Source organism: Malaclemys terrapin, chromosome 2 (genome assembly GCF_027887155.1).
Source record: "Malaclemys terrapin pileata isolate rMalTer1 chromosome 2, rMalTer1.hap1, whole genome shotgun sequence".
Taxonomy (NCBI): Eukaryota; Metazoa; Chordata; order Testudines; family Emydidae; genus Malaclemys; species Malaclemys terrapin.
In genome coordinates, this window is record NC_071506.1 from 95,015,593 (window position 1) to 95,030,051 (window position 14,459).

At 38.9% G+C, this 14,459-nt stretch overlaps 1 protein-coding gene across 1 annotated transcript in view; it reads left to right on the forward strand.

Moving 5' to 3' along the window:
* Window positions 1–14,459, forward strand: part of CCDC102B (coiled-coil domain containing 102B) — a 374,548-nt gene that overhangs the window by 71,659 nt on the left and 288,430 nt on the right. Inside the window, exon 4 of the mRNA XM_054017032.1 lies at window positions 1,909–2,017. Coding sequence (XP_053873007.1) covers window positions 1,909–2,017 — 109 coding nt within the window. The remainder of the gene's footprint in view (window positions 1–1,908; window positions 2,018–14,459) is intronic.

Below are 14,459 nucleotides of genomic sequence, written 5' to 3' on the forward strand. Positions count from 1 at the left end.
TTTAGCCTGAGTCCTGTGAGACCAAGTCAGCTGGCTCAGGCCAGCCATGGGTGTATAATTGCAGTGTAGACAAATCCTGTGTGGTGCTCTCTGCTGTTCTAAATCATATTTCTTTAGATCTCTGGATAATGGTAGAAAATAATTCTTTAATTGTTTTGAATAAAGGGTAAAGGTAGCAATGAGAGTTCATTATTTAAATACTACAGTACCTCTCTCTAAGGAATCAGATTGTTCTTCATGCATTGTGTAGTCTTAATATTTTTGTAGATATTGTCTTGGTTGTAGGAGTAAGTAGAGCTTCATAACCATGTATCTTGTTGGAGGCAAATAAATATTAAAAGATGTCATCTTAATGAAGATGTAGTAGTACTTCTGAGATCAATACATCCCCATTTCCGAAATATTTCTAGCAGCTTCCTTCAGGAGCAAATAATATTTGAAATGGCTAGAGAATACAAACAAAATTTGAAAGCATTTCATTTGGGTTATTAATGTCTAAATTAGAACATTTATGGTTTCCATTCTTATGGAACTGTGCATATGTTATGTATATGTCCCCTTCCAATACCCCTCTGACTGTACTTAGACAAAGTGAATAGGGTCTTTGAAAATTTCATCACAAACTACCCAATGTAAAGGTCAGAAAGAAACAACTCTAACAAAAAAGCCTAGTGTTCAAATTGCAATCCTAAGAGCTCTATTCAAATCTAATTATTTTATGGCTTCCAGAGTACACTGAGTAAGGGAACCAGAGAAAAAGTATTCTGCACTCATCTGATCGAAATACCGCAAACCATCCTGCTCGCAAAAGCCCATTATCATACCGCTGTCAGCCTAGACCCTGACACTGGGGACAGTACAAACCGATCACAGCTTTCTGCAGTCCGTGAGAGCTGTAGGAGGCTGGCAAAGTCTGAAAGAAGAGAACTTCTGGCTGGGAGAGAAGCATGGCCAGAGTAGCTGGGAATGTACTGATTCATACCTCCATTTAGAGTTTTCTATTGGTGGAGTACTTAGGGAACAGGCAGTGACAGTTTAATGCTGCTTGCCTACCAGCCCTAGTGGAAACGGGACATGCCCTTCCTGGAAGTAAAAGTTCAAGGATTTTCATTTTGACAGAAGACTAGAAAAGGAGTGCTCATGCCATCTAGAAATGGTGGTATATCAACCTTTTTTTTTTTTTTTTTTTTTAGCATTGAGGACTTTTTTCCAGGTGTTGAAAATGAACTGTACTGACTTCAGTGGAGCTAGGCTGATTTACACCAGTTGAGGACCTAGCGCTAGGAAACACAGAATAAAGAGGGAACTGAGATAGAACTATTCCAAGAAAAAGTATAATTAGCTATAAACAATGTACAATAAATGCCCAGGGAAGATGAATGCTGTAAAAGGTAAAACAAAGCTCAAATAAAGTAGATCCCTGTATGGAGTGGGAAAGCAGCCTAGAGCAGGAAAAAGTGAAAACTTGGGAATGTACAATTAAGATAATCTAATGAAAGATAAAATTGGCCTTTTCCCTTGCTTTATACTCTATTCTATTGTTCAGATATTGCACCTATTCGCTACCTTTTCTCTGATGGTCTTTGCCATCACATGGTATATTGGGTCAACTGATTCTGGTCGAAGTCAATTTCCAAGTCTCCTTTGGTTTAGCATTGCATTTCATGCATATTCACATTGTTAGATTGTTTTGGTTCCTTCTCCTCACTTTGGTGAATCTCTTTGGCTAATCCTTTGAACATCATACAAGTAATAGAAACATGTAATTTAAAAAACAAAAACAAAACAAAACACTCTGTTTAAATCCAGCAAAGCAAGACAGTTTAGAAACAATACAAAAGCTATTCAGAATCAGCTTTGTTATCTTGAAGATTTGTTTTAATGATGATTGTTAAAACATTTTTATAGAATGCATTTTTTCCTGGAAAAAGAAGTAGAGAAGCTGGACTCTGATCTCTCTCAGTGGAAATGGAAATATGAAGAAATGCGACAGTCCAAGCTGGAGAGCCTGAAACAGGTACGTTGGCAAAAAAACAAACAAAATACTACTACTGGGGAACAGAGAGCAAAACAGGCTTTTTTCCCCCTGACTAACTAAAAACAAAACAGAAAAATGAGTCTGTGAAACTGATAAACAAGTAATTCTGGACTGTAGCAGATGCATGCCCTAGAGGAAACAATATTTTCTGCATTTGACAGAAAATGTGAGTCACCATTCTCACCCTCATTCAGAGCCCATGTGCAGAGACTGACCAAACTACTGAGCCAAATTACATCATACAAGCATATTATATAGTAGTTTCATTTGGACTAATTGTTTCAAACCATCCATGTTTTATGACCTAAATGGAAACTGCTTTTTTTAAAAAGCTGCTGAGTCCTGATAACTCTCATAAAATTCATTGAAATTCGTAGGTATTCTGAAAACCAGGTCACTTCTATTTAGGTGTCAAAACATTGGAATGTAACTTTAGGCACCCAGGTTTGGAACATATGGTTAAAGCGTTTACACTTTCTTTGCCTCTATTGTGCACAAGACACCAAGAATTTTTAGGTTTTTTTTAATTCAATTACAGTGATTCTCAAACATTTAGATTGTCAATTGCTATTACTTAGATTACATTTTTTTTAAATTAGCATACATATATAAACTCAGCAGGGAATGCACTATAGCAATGTTTGAATTGAATCCTCTAAATTTTACACATTTTACTTTGTAGTCCCAGATCTTCTCTTGGTCTGTTATCTTAGGCTTCCTTTTAGATTTTGGTTTCTTTTGCTCTCCTTAGTTGTTATGTAGGAAAATCCATCCTGATTAAATGCAAACTATTCAATTGGTCCATCATACCTCTGTGATTAAAATATGAAGCAGATGTTTTGGTAAATTATTTTGCCCTGAGGTTTTGATCACTGCTGGGGAGAAGGGAACAATAAAAATTGATATATGGATAAGAGACAACTATCATGCAGTCTCCAACTGAAAATCATCTTTGAGTTCTTATTTGGATACATGTTGAAAAGAAAAAACTAATTTTAACATGAGATGTTGATTTTGATGCAATACATGATATTGAAGAAACACATACACAGAAAATATTTGTATTTAACTGTGAACAGAAGATAACTTTTTGGGTATTCTGCACATCTTGGGAGTTTTGTAGGGCTGTGATTTATTTAGTTTTTAATGTTACAGGGGAAAACACTGGTTTTAGTAAAACTGATTAATTTGAATGAAATTACCACCATACTATCTATTTTGTAAGTGAAAATCCTCCATATTTTAAAATGCACAAATCTTGTGAGTGGGCGAATGTTATTTGGTATATGTCAGTGTTAAGAAAAAATATTCAACTACTCTTACAAGCTTCTTGATAACAAAGCTTATCTCTCTTGAGAAATCATCATAATAGAAAAAAATGTAACAATAAATCTATGATCTGTTTTCCCCAAATAGATATGATATCATAGTTATAGAATAGGGCATTGATAAAATGCAGCTTCTTAGACATTGAACTGCAGCTACATTTCAGCTGGAGCTGCCAAATTTCTCTGTTTCAAATAAACTTTAGATATCAACTTTTCAAAGACAAATTGCTGGATTTCTGTCAGTTCAGGAAACAATATGCCAACTGTCCTTGAAAATGCCTGTTTAATTAAAAAAAATCCACATCACACTAGATAGTATTGGCAGGTTGAGAGTCATACTACTTAGCTCGCAAAATACCCATTTAAATGTTACTTAATAAAAGGTATTTTTGAACTGACACCATCATTTTATCTATATATGTACTCTATTTTCAGACTATGTTACAAAGCTGAATTTTTGCTAGCTCTAGGGAAGTGAATGTAACCATGCACTTCTGTTACTAGCTTTTTGTGTTTTGTGTTTGACTGTAGTTAGTGGTGAGCTGGAGCCGGTTCACAAGAACCGGTTGTTAAATTTAGAAACCAGTGTAGAACTCATGGATAAAACAGAAAAGGTCTTTAGTATCCTTCTGATATACTAAAAGTATGTTGAGAGGTTCTTATCTATCTGCATTACGGATCCACCAGCTTCTAGATTTGCTGTACCTGGACCAGCAATGTTAATGCAACTATGCATGAAGGAGACATATGTTGAACCTAGTCTTCTCACTGGTCTTGGTTATCTGCAGAGTAGTTATTGTCCTTATGGGGATTAGAGGATCATTCATTATAGTGTAGAGTTCAACACTGGGGATAAAACAAATTCCTTTCAACTAACCATACCTAATAAATGTTGCCCATTATATCATGCGGGATTTGGAGAAATGCTAACACACTCAGATTCAAGCACAGCCCTTTTCAAGGATACTCCTAGAGTAATGAACTCTATATTCCAATGGATTCTTGCTGTACCCTTTACTCTGAGAGTACAATGGTTCTTATCTAAGTGATCGTGTGGAGATAATATTTCACAGAATTAACAACCTTATTTCTCTTGCCAAACCTTCTTCAGAACAGTGGATGATCTTAGTTTTTCAGTGTCAATGCCTCTGAAGATAGCAATTAGTAGCAATGTGATTAGTTCTGCTCATTTTTTGGAAGAACAAGAATTTGGTCAGGTTTGATAAGCTAAGAGGTATTAAGTAAAGGAGCACAGAAACTTCAGAATTGCCATACTAGAATACAGCAGTAGTGCAGTAAATGCAGCACTCTGTCTTAGAAAAAGCATTTTACCACATCCTAAAAATGGAGAGGAAAATCTTTGGGTCTTTTTTTTAAGACTTCACTCACCTCAAATGTATTTGGAAACTATAAACTAGTGTCTAACTAGGAAAAAATCCTAGAAAAAGTGACGATATGTACATAATGACGCTATCCCAGGTTCTAATATGTGTTCACACAGCATCGTATGTGTCCTGTTCAGTCATAAGGAAGAGAGATAGTATATATAGTTGTTACAGTAGGGAACTGGCAGTTAAGAGGCCTGAGTTCGACACCTAAATCTACTTCCAACTCACAATGTGAAATTATACAAGTCATTTTATATTGCCGTGCCTTGTATCATAAGGTTCACTTACAATTGGGCACCGCCTTGGGGCTGAGTCTGGGGATTGATTCCACTCAGGTCTGATGCCTCCCCTTCAGACAGATTGCTCATGGCCCATGCCTCATCGGTCTCAGGACTCACAGTGCTCCCTCTTTGTGACTCAGCCCTCCAGCCAGGTCATTGTAGAGATCTCCCCTTCAGGGGTATCAAAGTCCCACTGGGTCAGCTTTCTGCATGCCATTCCAGACAGTCTTCTGCTCCAAGGCCAAGTCCTATGCTAGTTCCTCAGCAGCTGGGAACCTGGGCCTGCCCACTACTCCAGGTTCCAGCCCAGGGATTCTTTGCCTAGCAGCCATTATCTGCTTGCTCCCAGCCTCTGTTGCTATTTCTCTGGACTCCTTCCTACTTCCCTTCTCTATCTCCTGGTACCTCCTCTAAATTTACCAGCCTAAACTCCCTCATCCTGGGGATAACTGTACACTACTTATTTCTTTGGTTTCTTGCCAGACTCTAACCCCAAACACACCTCCCTTCTCTGAGGGAGTAACTGCAGACTACTTCCCCCAAAGCCCTTTTCTTCTTCTTCTTCAGGTTTGTGGCATAACAGACTCACTTCCTGAGTCTATGACTGCCATACATTGTACTTAGTATCTTTTCCATGACTTAGAGCAGTGTTTCCCAAACCTGGGATGCTGCTTGTTTAGGGAAAGCCCCTGGCGGGTTGGTTTGTTTACCTGCCGCGTCCAGAGGTCCTGCTGATCGCGGCTCCCACTGGCCGCGGTTCGCTGCTCTAGGCCAATGAGAGCTGCTGGAAGCGGTGGCCAGTACGTCCTTTGGTCTGTGCCGCTTCCTGCAGCCCCCATTGGCCTGGAGCAGCGAACCGTGGCCAGTGGGAGTCGCAGTCGGCCGGACCTGCGGACGCGGCAGGTAAACAAACTGGCCTGGCCCGCCAGGGGCTTTCTCTAAACAAATGGCGTCCCAAGTTTGGGAAATACTGACTTAGAGTCTCTCACCTTTCCCCGTATTCTTAGAGAATTGCAGAAGAGCTTTTTTAAAATGGGCCCTGTTTTCCTACTTTTTTTTGATAGATGTGGCAAGATTTTTTTATTCTTTTTTTATTTTAAGTCTGAGTTTTCTATATAAATAACTCCTTTCATTGGTACAGTCTTTACAATCCCAAAGGATATGATCTATGGTTTCAGGAACCTTGCATGTTACACATAATCCATTTTTGTGCGTGTTAATTAGAAATAAATTACTGTTTAATCTACAATGCCCTGTTATAATTCTAAATAGAGCCACTTCCTCTTCCTCCCAGAGCCTTGGATTATGTCAACATTGTCAACTGTAGGGCATACGTCTCAGAATTTTTTCCCATTTGTTTCATTTGCCAACAGTACTTGCCATTCCTTCCTTAGCTCATTTTTGATTAGGTGTTTAAATTCTTGTTTGCTTAAGGGAATTCCTAGGTTCATGATTAATAGCACTTTTTTGCCTATTTGTCAGTCAATTTGTTGCCTGCTATCCTTATATGTGCCAGGATCCATACTATTACTGTGGTTATATGCAATGGTGACAGTTCAGTTATTAGCAGTAATATTTCATTAAAGATACTGTCATTTCTGCTAGCAGACTTATCACTGTAAAATTGTCTGCAGCTCTGATAAGGAGTCTCACAGGTTGGCTACAGCAGCTAGCCACACATCTGAAGTCCAATTTAGTGCCAGTATAATCCCTGTTAGCTCAGCTGTAAAGACTGATACAAAGTTAGTTAGCATTATGGCTTTCTTGAGTCTGAGTGAGGCACTCTGAGAGCTGTTTCCACTCTTCCTGTATCTTCCTCGTTGGAGCCATCTGTATACATTTGGCAATAGTGCCCCCGCTTATATATTGATTTGTTATATGTTGTATATTTATCAGTCTTCTCCCTTTATGTATTTCACTATATAATTCCATGTCTATCTCGGGGGGGAAAGTTTTCCATTGATAGAGTATTTTCACATAACTATACATTTTGGTCTCTTTCAATCCTCTTTTCATTAAGATCCTTTACCCACTTCTGTAGCCTACTCACATGGGGAATTTTGAGGGTTTTTTGTCCTCCACTTAATTCCCAATGATCATTATTTGTTAACTTTGTGTTATCATCTTTGCTATTACGTAGTATTTTGGCCCAAATGTTTAAGTCTAGAAGCTTCATTCTAAGAGTGACAGGCATTTCACTGCCTACTACAGTACATGAAGAGGTGTAGTAATGAAGGCACCACATGTGGTATGCAGTGCCTGTGTTTGGATATAGTCTAGTTTTCTCAGATTCCTTTCATTGCTGATCCAAAGGCCTGGTATCTACACTCAATAATTGGTCTAATTAACGCTTTGTATAATATTGTCACCATTTCTTATCTGTTCCTCAGAATGTTCCAGAGATACTTTTCAGTAAGTTGATTCTACATTTTCACTTTTCTTTAATATTTTTAATATGGTCCCTCTAAGTGAGCTTATCAAATATCACACTTAAGAATTTTTATTTTTTTCACTATATTTAGATGTTTGTTATATCGCTATAAATTTACAACTTTTTGGATTTTCCTTTTTGTGAAGCTCACTCCCTTAATTTTGCTTAAGGAAAATGGGAAGCTCCACCTGTTTCCCCATTATGCACTTAAGTGCATTATTGATTCTTTTGGCGGCTCTTTCAAGATTTCTGCTTTTGGTCCATATGACCAGTCTCGCCCCTGCTTCCCCAGCAGAAAGGTGTTTGAGTGTGTGGGGCAGTGCTTACCTGAGGGGCTCCCCAAAAGGGCCACAGGAACTCCCCTCCCTCAGTTCCTAGCTCCATGTGCTGCCTCTGACTGCAGGCACCACCGCTGCAGATCCCAGTTCCCAGGAGCTGCAAAACCTGGGCTTGGAGCAGAGCAGAGGCAGCATGTGGAGCTAGGAGCTGGAGGTCGCCACTTCCCAGGAGCCGGGTAGGGGACTTGCCCCAGCCTCGCCCACCCCTCCCCCTGAACACCCACGGTGCCCCCCCAGATGCAACTCCCCCGAGCACCCATGGCACCCTCCGGGCCGCCACCTGCAGCACCCCCAGGGCCGCCCTTCCGAGCCCCTCACCCCCAAAGTTTTAGTCAGGAGTAAATAGTAAGAGTCATAGACAGGTCACGGGCTGTGAATTTTTGTTTACTGCCCGTGACCTGTTCATGACTTTTACTAAAAATACCCATGACTAAAACGTAGCCTTACATATGACACAGTTGTTAGCAAATAACATGACCCCTATTCCTGTACTCAGTTCCTTAGGGAGGTCATTTATCATGATGTTAAAGAGGGTTGAGCTAATTCCATTCTCCTGTGGAATTCCATTTGCAAGTGAATATACGTTGGAAAAAGCTTTCCCTATTCAGACTTTGTGTAGGTCTTTTGTTTAAGTCCCTTATCCATCTATATATTTTCCTCATAACATCCATGGAAGCCACTTTATGAAGTAATCCCTCTCTCCATAACACAGCATAGGCTTTCTCTATGTCCAGAAAAGTTGTTATTGTGAATTCTTTGGTTCTCAGGTTTTTTTGTGGTTCTGTCTCTAACCTTACAGTGTGGTCAGTCTCACTCCTACCTCTTCTGAACCCACTTTGCATTCCATCTATGAATGTGCAATTAATTTTTTTAGGCCCATAGTCTCTAGTTTCCTGTATGGATTATAGACATTATAAAGTCGTAGAAATACTGAATTGTTTTGTATTGGTATTTATTATAGTATTATATTCAATATTAGCTTTTTAACCTCTGCTTCAAGGTAATTCAGGTTTTCCTTAATGAAGATGCAGAAACCTCCACCTTTTCCTATTTTTCTATCATGTCTATATATGCCATATCCAGGGAATGTATAGCCTACTTTTTCTATTAGCCAAGTTTCCTGTATGCATATGCATCAGGACTTGTTTTCATATCAATCATATTTTTCTTTAATTCCTTACACTGTGGGCATTCCAACTGAAAATAGGTTAAAATTCTTTTAATCTTCAATATTTCCTTCACTTAGGAAAGAGTGAAGCCAATGCACTGATAGATTGCTAGCTCGTAGGTACTTTTCAGCGCTTTTATTATAATTCTTATTTTCTCTGTTTTCTTTCTTGTTTGAGATGTACAGTTCCTTACTTCAATAATAAATCAATGAATCTCTGTTCTATAAGTAGCATGTCATCTCCTTTTACCCCAATGTCACTTGTTTCTTCCTTACAATTATTTTGTTGCTGGCTATTCCCTTTCTCTATATCAGGTTTTCTTTCCCCCTCCTTTAGATCTCTCATAGCAGCTTCTGCATAAGATATTGTTAGTAATTTTGGTTTATTTTTCTAGCTTGTTTTGTCTCAATACATCTTTTATACGCTGCCGCAATTAAAACGTTTTTGTTCTGTCCTTTCCTCACAATCATCGTATGAATGTTCACCTCCACACTTACTGCATTATATTTTCTTTTTGCAGTTATTTTTTATGTGACCAAATCTTTGACACCTGTAGCTTTTTACAGGAGAAGGAGTGTAGGGCGTAGTCCATAATTTTTGATATCCTAAAGTTACTGTATCTGGTAGCATTCTTTCCTTAAATGTGACCAGCCCAGCTGGTCAGGGGGTTGCTATCACCTCCTCTTCTGCTCATTAGCCTCTTAGCCATTATCACCTGATCTTTACAGATTCACTGGTTTATTTCTTCTTCTGACATTTCATCAGGCATATCACATACTACTCTTTTTGTTTCTGTGAGGAATTTAGGTAGCTCACAGCATTTTTTATTTTACCTAGGCTAGCATGCTTGTCTTAAAGAGCGCCCACACATTTTTTGATCCACTCTGCAGTCCTCAGGGGGTCAATATCCCTTAACAAGAGATATCCCTTTATTCCCTTAACAAGGGATTTCCCCTTCATGCCCTTCTATTTGCTGGTCCTTCTTCTGGTTCTAGACAATCTATCCCTTTTTGTTTCTTCTTTGTTTACATGCAATCTTTCTCAGTGTTTTCCCTTTCTTCACTGTCTAGCCTAGTTTTGGTTTCATTCGTTGGCTCTTCCATCTCACTCTGCCAAGCCTGTCAGCCACAGCTCAGCCAGCCAGTAGTAGTCTACTGAGTCCTTTGTCATCAGCCCAACCCAGCCATTCATCTCAAACTCTTGCTCCAGCCTACCCATCAGACCTCTTTTGTTCTCAGCTTGCTGGCTTTATACAAGTTCAGCCTGTCCCTGCCCAGCTGGGCTTCATCATCGATTAGCCTTTCAGGCCCTGGCTCTCCCACAGTAGAGCCTATCAGGTTAATTGTCTTAACCTGCTCTGCCTTGTGTGGGTTGGACACCCCTTCACACCTTGGTTTCCATGCTTGTGAAGTGGGAAGAATGTTAATATTTCTTTGGGGGGGGGTGGGAGAGGGCAAGAATATAGATCAGTATACAGTATCATTTATATTGCCTTATCAGAATAGATCAGGGGTCGGCAACCTCTGGCACGCGTCTCGCCAGGGTAAGCACCCTGGTGGGCTGGGCCAGTTTATTTACCTGCTGACGCGGCAGGTTCGGCCGATCGCGGCCCCCACTGGCTGTGGTTCACCGTCCCAGGCCAATAGGGGCGACAGGAAGCTGCGCGGGTGAGGGATGTGCTGGCCGCAGCTTCCCGCCGCCCCTATTGGCCTGGGACGGCGAACTGCGGCCAGAGGGGGCCACGATCAGCCGAACCTGCCGCATCAGCAGGTAAATAAACTGGCCCGGCCCGCCAGGGTGCTTACCCTGGTGAGCCTCGTGCCAGAGGTTGCCGACCCCTGGAATAGATACTATGGTGATGAACACCATAGCAGATTCCTAGGATTCCTTCATTTGTTCATATCTTTTCTGACATTATCTATTCTCAGTAGCCACTGATATGGTGGATTGTTGGACTCATCTAAAATACTTGGAGAACAGGATAGTTATCCTGATAGTCACTAGAAAGTGATACTTAGTGACTTTGTGAGATCCAACTTGGAGAGGAATGGCTTTGATTAGATAATACATAGATAAGTATTTGGCTCATTTTTTACTTTGAAGTGGACATATGGTGTCTCATACACATAAGTTGAATCTGATTTGACCTATTTAGGTCCTTGGACATCCAGTACGCATTTGAGAGCAACTTGACAGTCTTCTATAAGCAGGGAATGATATCTGAAAGATGTTGAGAAGATCTTATATTCCACAATTCTTGTTGTGCATTTAATTTCTTCACACACAAGATACCTTTTAAAACATTTGCGTATACATTAAGCCTCCATTGCATTGTTCTAATGAACATTTTATAGCAAACATGCTGTGCTCTTAAGATTTTTAATAGATGCACTTTTCTGGTGGTCTGAAGGCTAAATAAAGCAATATTTATTAAGCAATTTTGCATTAAACTGTAACCACAGAAAAATATGCATCTTCTGATACTTGCCACTGGTGTGCAGTGTAGACTTAGAAATGCTTCTGTAGAGAGTGATAGCTCTTTTGTCATTAAAACAAAAAGATTTTTCCCTTTATGGTAGTTGGCATATTAAATCATATCTACTCTAGCAGGTCTAGTTTAAACAAACAGGTTGATTCTCAGTCTGGGTCCCACTGGAAATGACAAATCACTAAAACTGGCAATTGCTGGCACTCCCATTAGCAGTGCCAGTATCAGCACAGATGCTTGGAATTGACTGGATATGGAGACTAAACTAGTATCCTTCACCCTTAGGTTGAGGCACATTTTCAGAGCAGTGTTAGAAGCTAGATTTTGCTTCTGCTCTTTCTTTTCTGGGGAAAAAGCAGGAAACGAAGAACTCAGTCACCAGAGTTGTTCATCTTGCAGTAAAAATAACTCACTCATAAAAAATATCTCTGAGCACTGTTCAAGAAAAAATATTCTTCCAAACTCTCTCTGTATTTTACATTATAGCTTATGGCTATGTTTACTTCAATATCTTGGTTGTAGAGCTGTAATACTATCTTGATGTACTTTCAGTGATATAGATGGTAAAGAAGAGACAGGACTCCAGTGTACTGAATGAGATCCTATGTGTTGATGTTTACATCCTCAGCTAGTACAGATGGGTATAGCTCCCCTACAGCCAGAGTGTCTATGTCCCTATACTATCAACATGTATTTGTGTATCCTTCCAACCTAGCTAATCCCTAGGAATTTTGCACAAGGTATACAATATAAAATAAAGCAAGTTGCATATTTAGCTTTTCCTTAAAAAGTCACCTTCATTGGAGCTCAATTAATATGAACACATTGAATTAAATATGGTATTCTTCAACCAGTAAGTGCTTTGGGGAAGAGGCTGAAGGAGATGCATTCAATCACATAATGAGTTTATTTTTTTCTCAGTAGTTCTTTAAGAAGTTCCACCGCCACTTATATTATCTCAGATATCAGCTACAGAAAAGCACTATATCAAAGGAGTGCAACCTCCTAATGGCTGAAACCTCAAGTGGTCTTGTTCATTTGTTGGTGCTACAGGGCTTGTGACCTGCCCTTCTTTCAGCTAGTCTCAGAGTTTGTTCCTTCCTCATTTAAAATCGCTAAATATGTATCCAAAGAAACTAATGCTCTAAAAGAGGGAAAGGTCACAGAAAACAGAGAAAACAGTTAACCAGAATGAAAGAGACTATAAAATGGCAAGTTTCTGAACAAGCATCAGTGGCAGACTGACAGTCAGCTGAAGAGTAAATTAAAGCTTAGTGGCCTGATTTTCAATTGCCATACACCTTTGTGTAGTCATTTTCATCTGTGGTGTAAAGCATTACCAAAACCAATATAGTAGCAAGTTACAGCCATTTTGCATTTGTGTAAATGACTACACAGTGACTGCATTGGATCAGAAAGTAAAATAGAAAAGAGCAGTTATAGAGTTGAAAAGAATGAAGGACAAAAAGCAAGAAATTCTCGTGCTGCATTAAAATAGCATAGTGTTTGTTTCAATTAAGAAACATATAAGGGAGGGCTTTGTGTGCTTTTTGATGTGCAATGAAAAGAATCACTGTCCACTCCAAGGCAAAGCTGTAACCATTCTCTCAGATGCATTTGCCTGTGGATCCATCATAAATAGGCTAATAAGTTATATCATGGTTTGGGGCAAAAACAGTAATGTATAGTGATTAGCATATTTTATTGTTTATTTAAGCAGTAACTGTGTATTCTGTGCTGTACAGAACTCAAATAATCTCTGCCCTCACTAGTTTACAATCTAAATAAGACTGACCATGAATAGCCTACACACACTGGACAACTCAGAAGCATGAATGATTAGGAATATTTCTTTAAAAAGTTTTGTCACTGATGATTTGTTTACAGTGCAGAAATGGGTTTTTAGGAGACATTTGAATTAGGATAGGTTTTTTTTAAATTGTGTTTATTTATTTTAGTTTAAATGTTTTCAATAAAGTCAGGTTTCTGGTTCAAATACTTCATTCAAATTTGCCTTTCAGAATATTTTGCCATATTCACTTAGTTTGCTGCTTTGACAAATGTTCCTACCAATAAACTCATTTGCTGTTATTGAAAAGATTAGTATTAACTTGGAAAAAATGAATATGTATTCACCAATTAATTATGCTCAGAAAACTGATAATGAATTAGCTCAGTGTGCACAAAATTATACCGGTTGGAATATAGCTCACTTGGTTTAAGGCACCTCGCTTTAATACTTTGCACTTCCCATAGTAGCTGTCTTCCATCTATTCTTGCCCAGACCAGGATGAGGATAATTATTAGAGTAGGTTTGATAATTTTCTATCAATTTTTTGAAGAAAAATGGCCTTTTTTTCCCTATAATAAAAACCCAATCACTTTTGTTTTTCTTTTCTTTTTTTGGTTGGAAAAATGAAAAATTCCTGTGAAAAACATGATACTTTTTCATTTATTTCAAAAATTTTCATGGAAAATACTGCTTTCTGATCAGCTGTAGTCATCAGGTCTGGCTTGATTATGGAGCCCTTATTCACCCTGGTGAGCACTTACTTTGTGAGCAGACTTATTGATTTAAGTAGGATTATTTGTGTAAGTGCTCATCCATGTAAGTATGAATTGCCCAACCTAGTCCTGGATGATAAACCTACATATTAATGAATTAGATGCATAAGCAACAACTTGCTTGCGTAGGATCCTACACTATTCTCCACTGATGTGGAGTTTACATTATTGACTTAACAGGACAGCCAGATATTGTTGATTGTATTTAATTATAGGGTTACACAAGTCATAAAGGGAACTAAACTTTATTATTGTATGCTGATGGAGAATTTTAGTTTCACAGCAGATTTAGTGACCCTCCCCAGCTGGTTGTTTTGTGCATGTTTTTGAAAGGAAGATTTGGAAAGACCTGTGACTCATGTCACATTCCTGATTTCAAAAGGATCTTTCCATGAGCGCTGAAGAAACAACAGATGAATCAGTAGATAGTGCT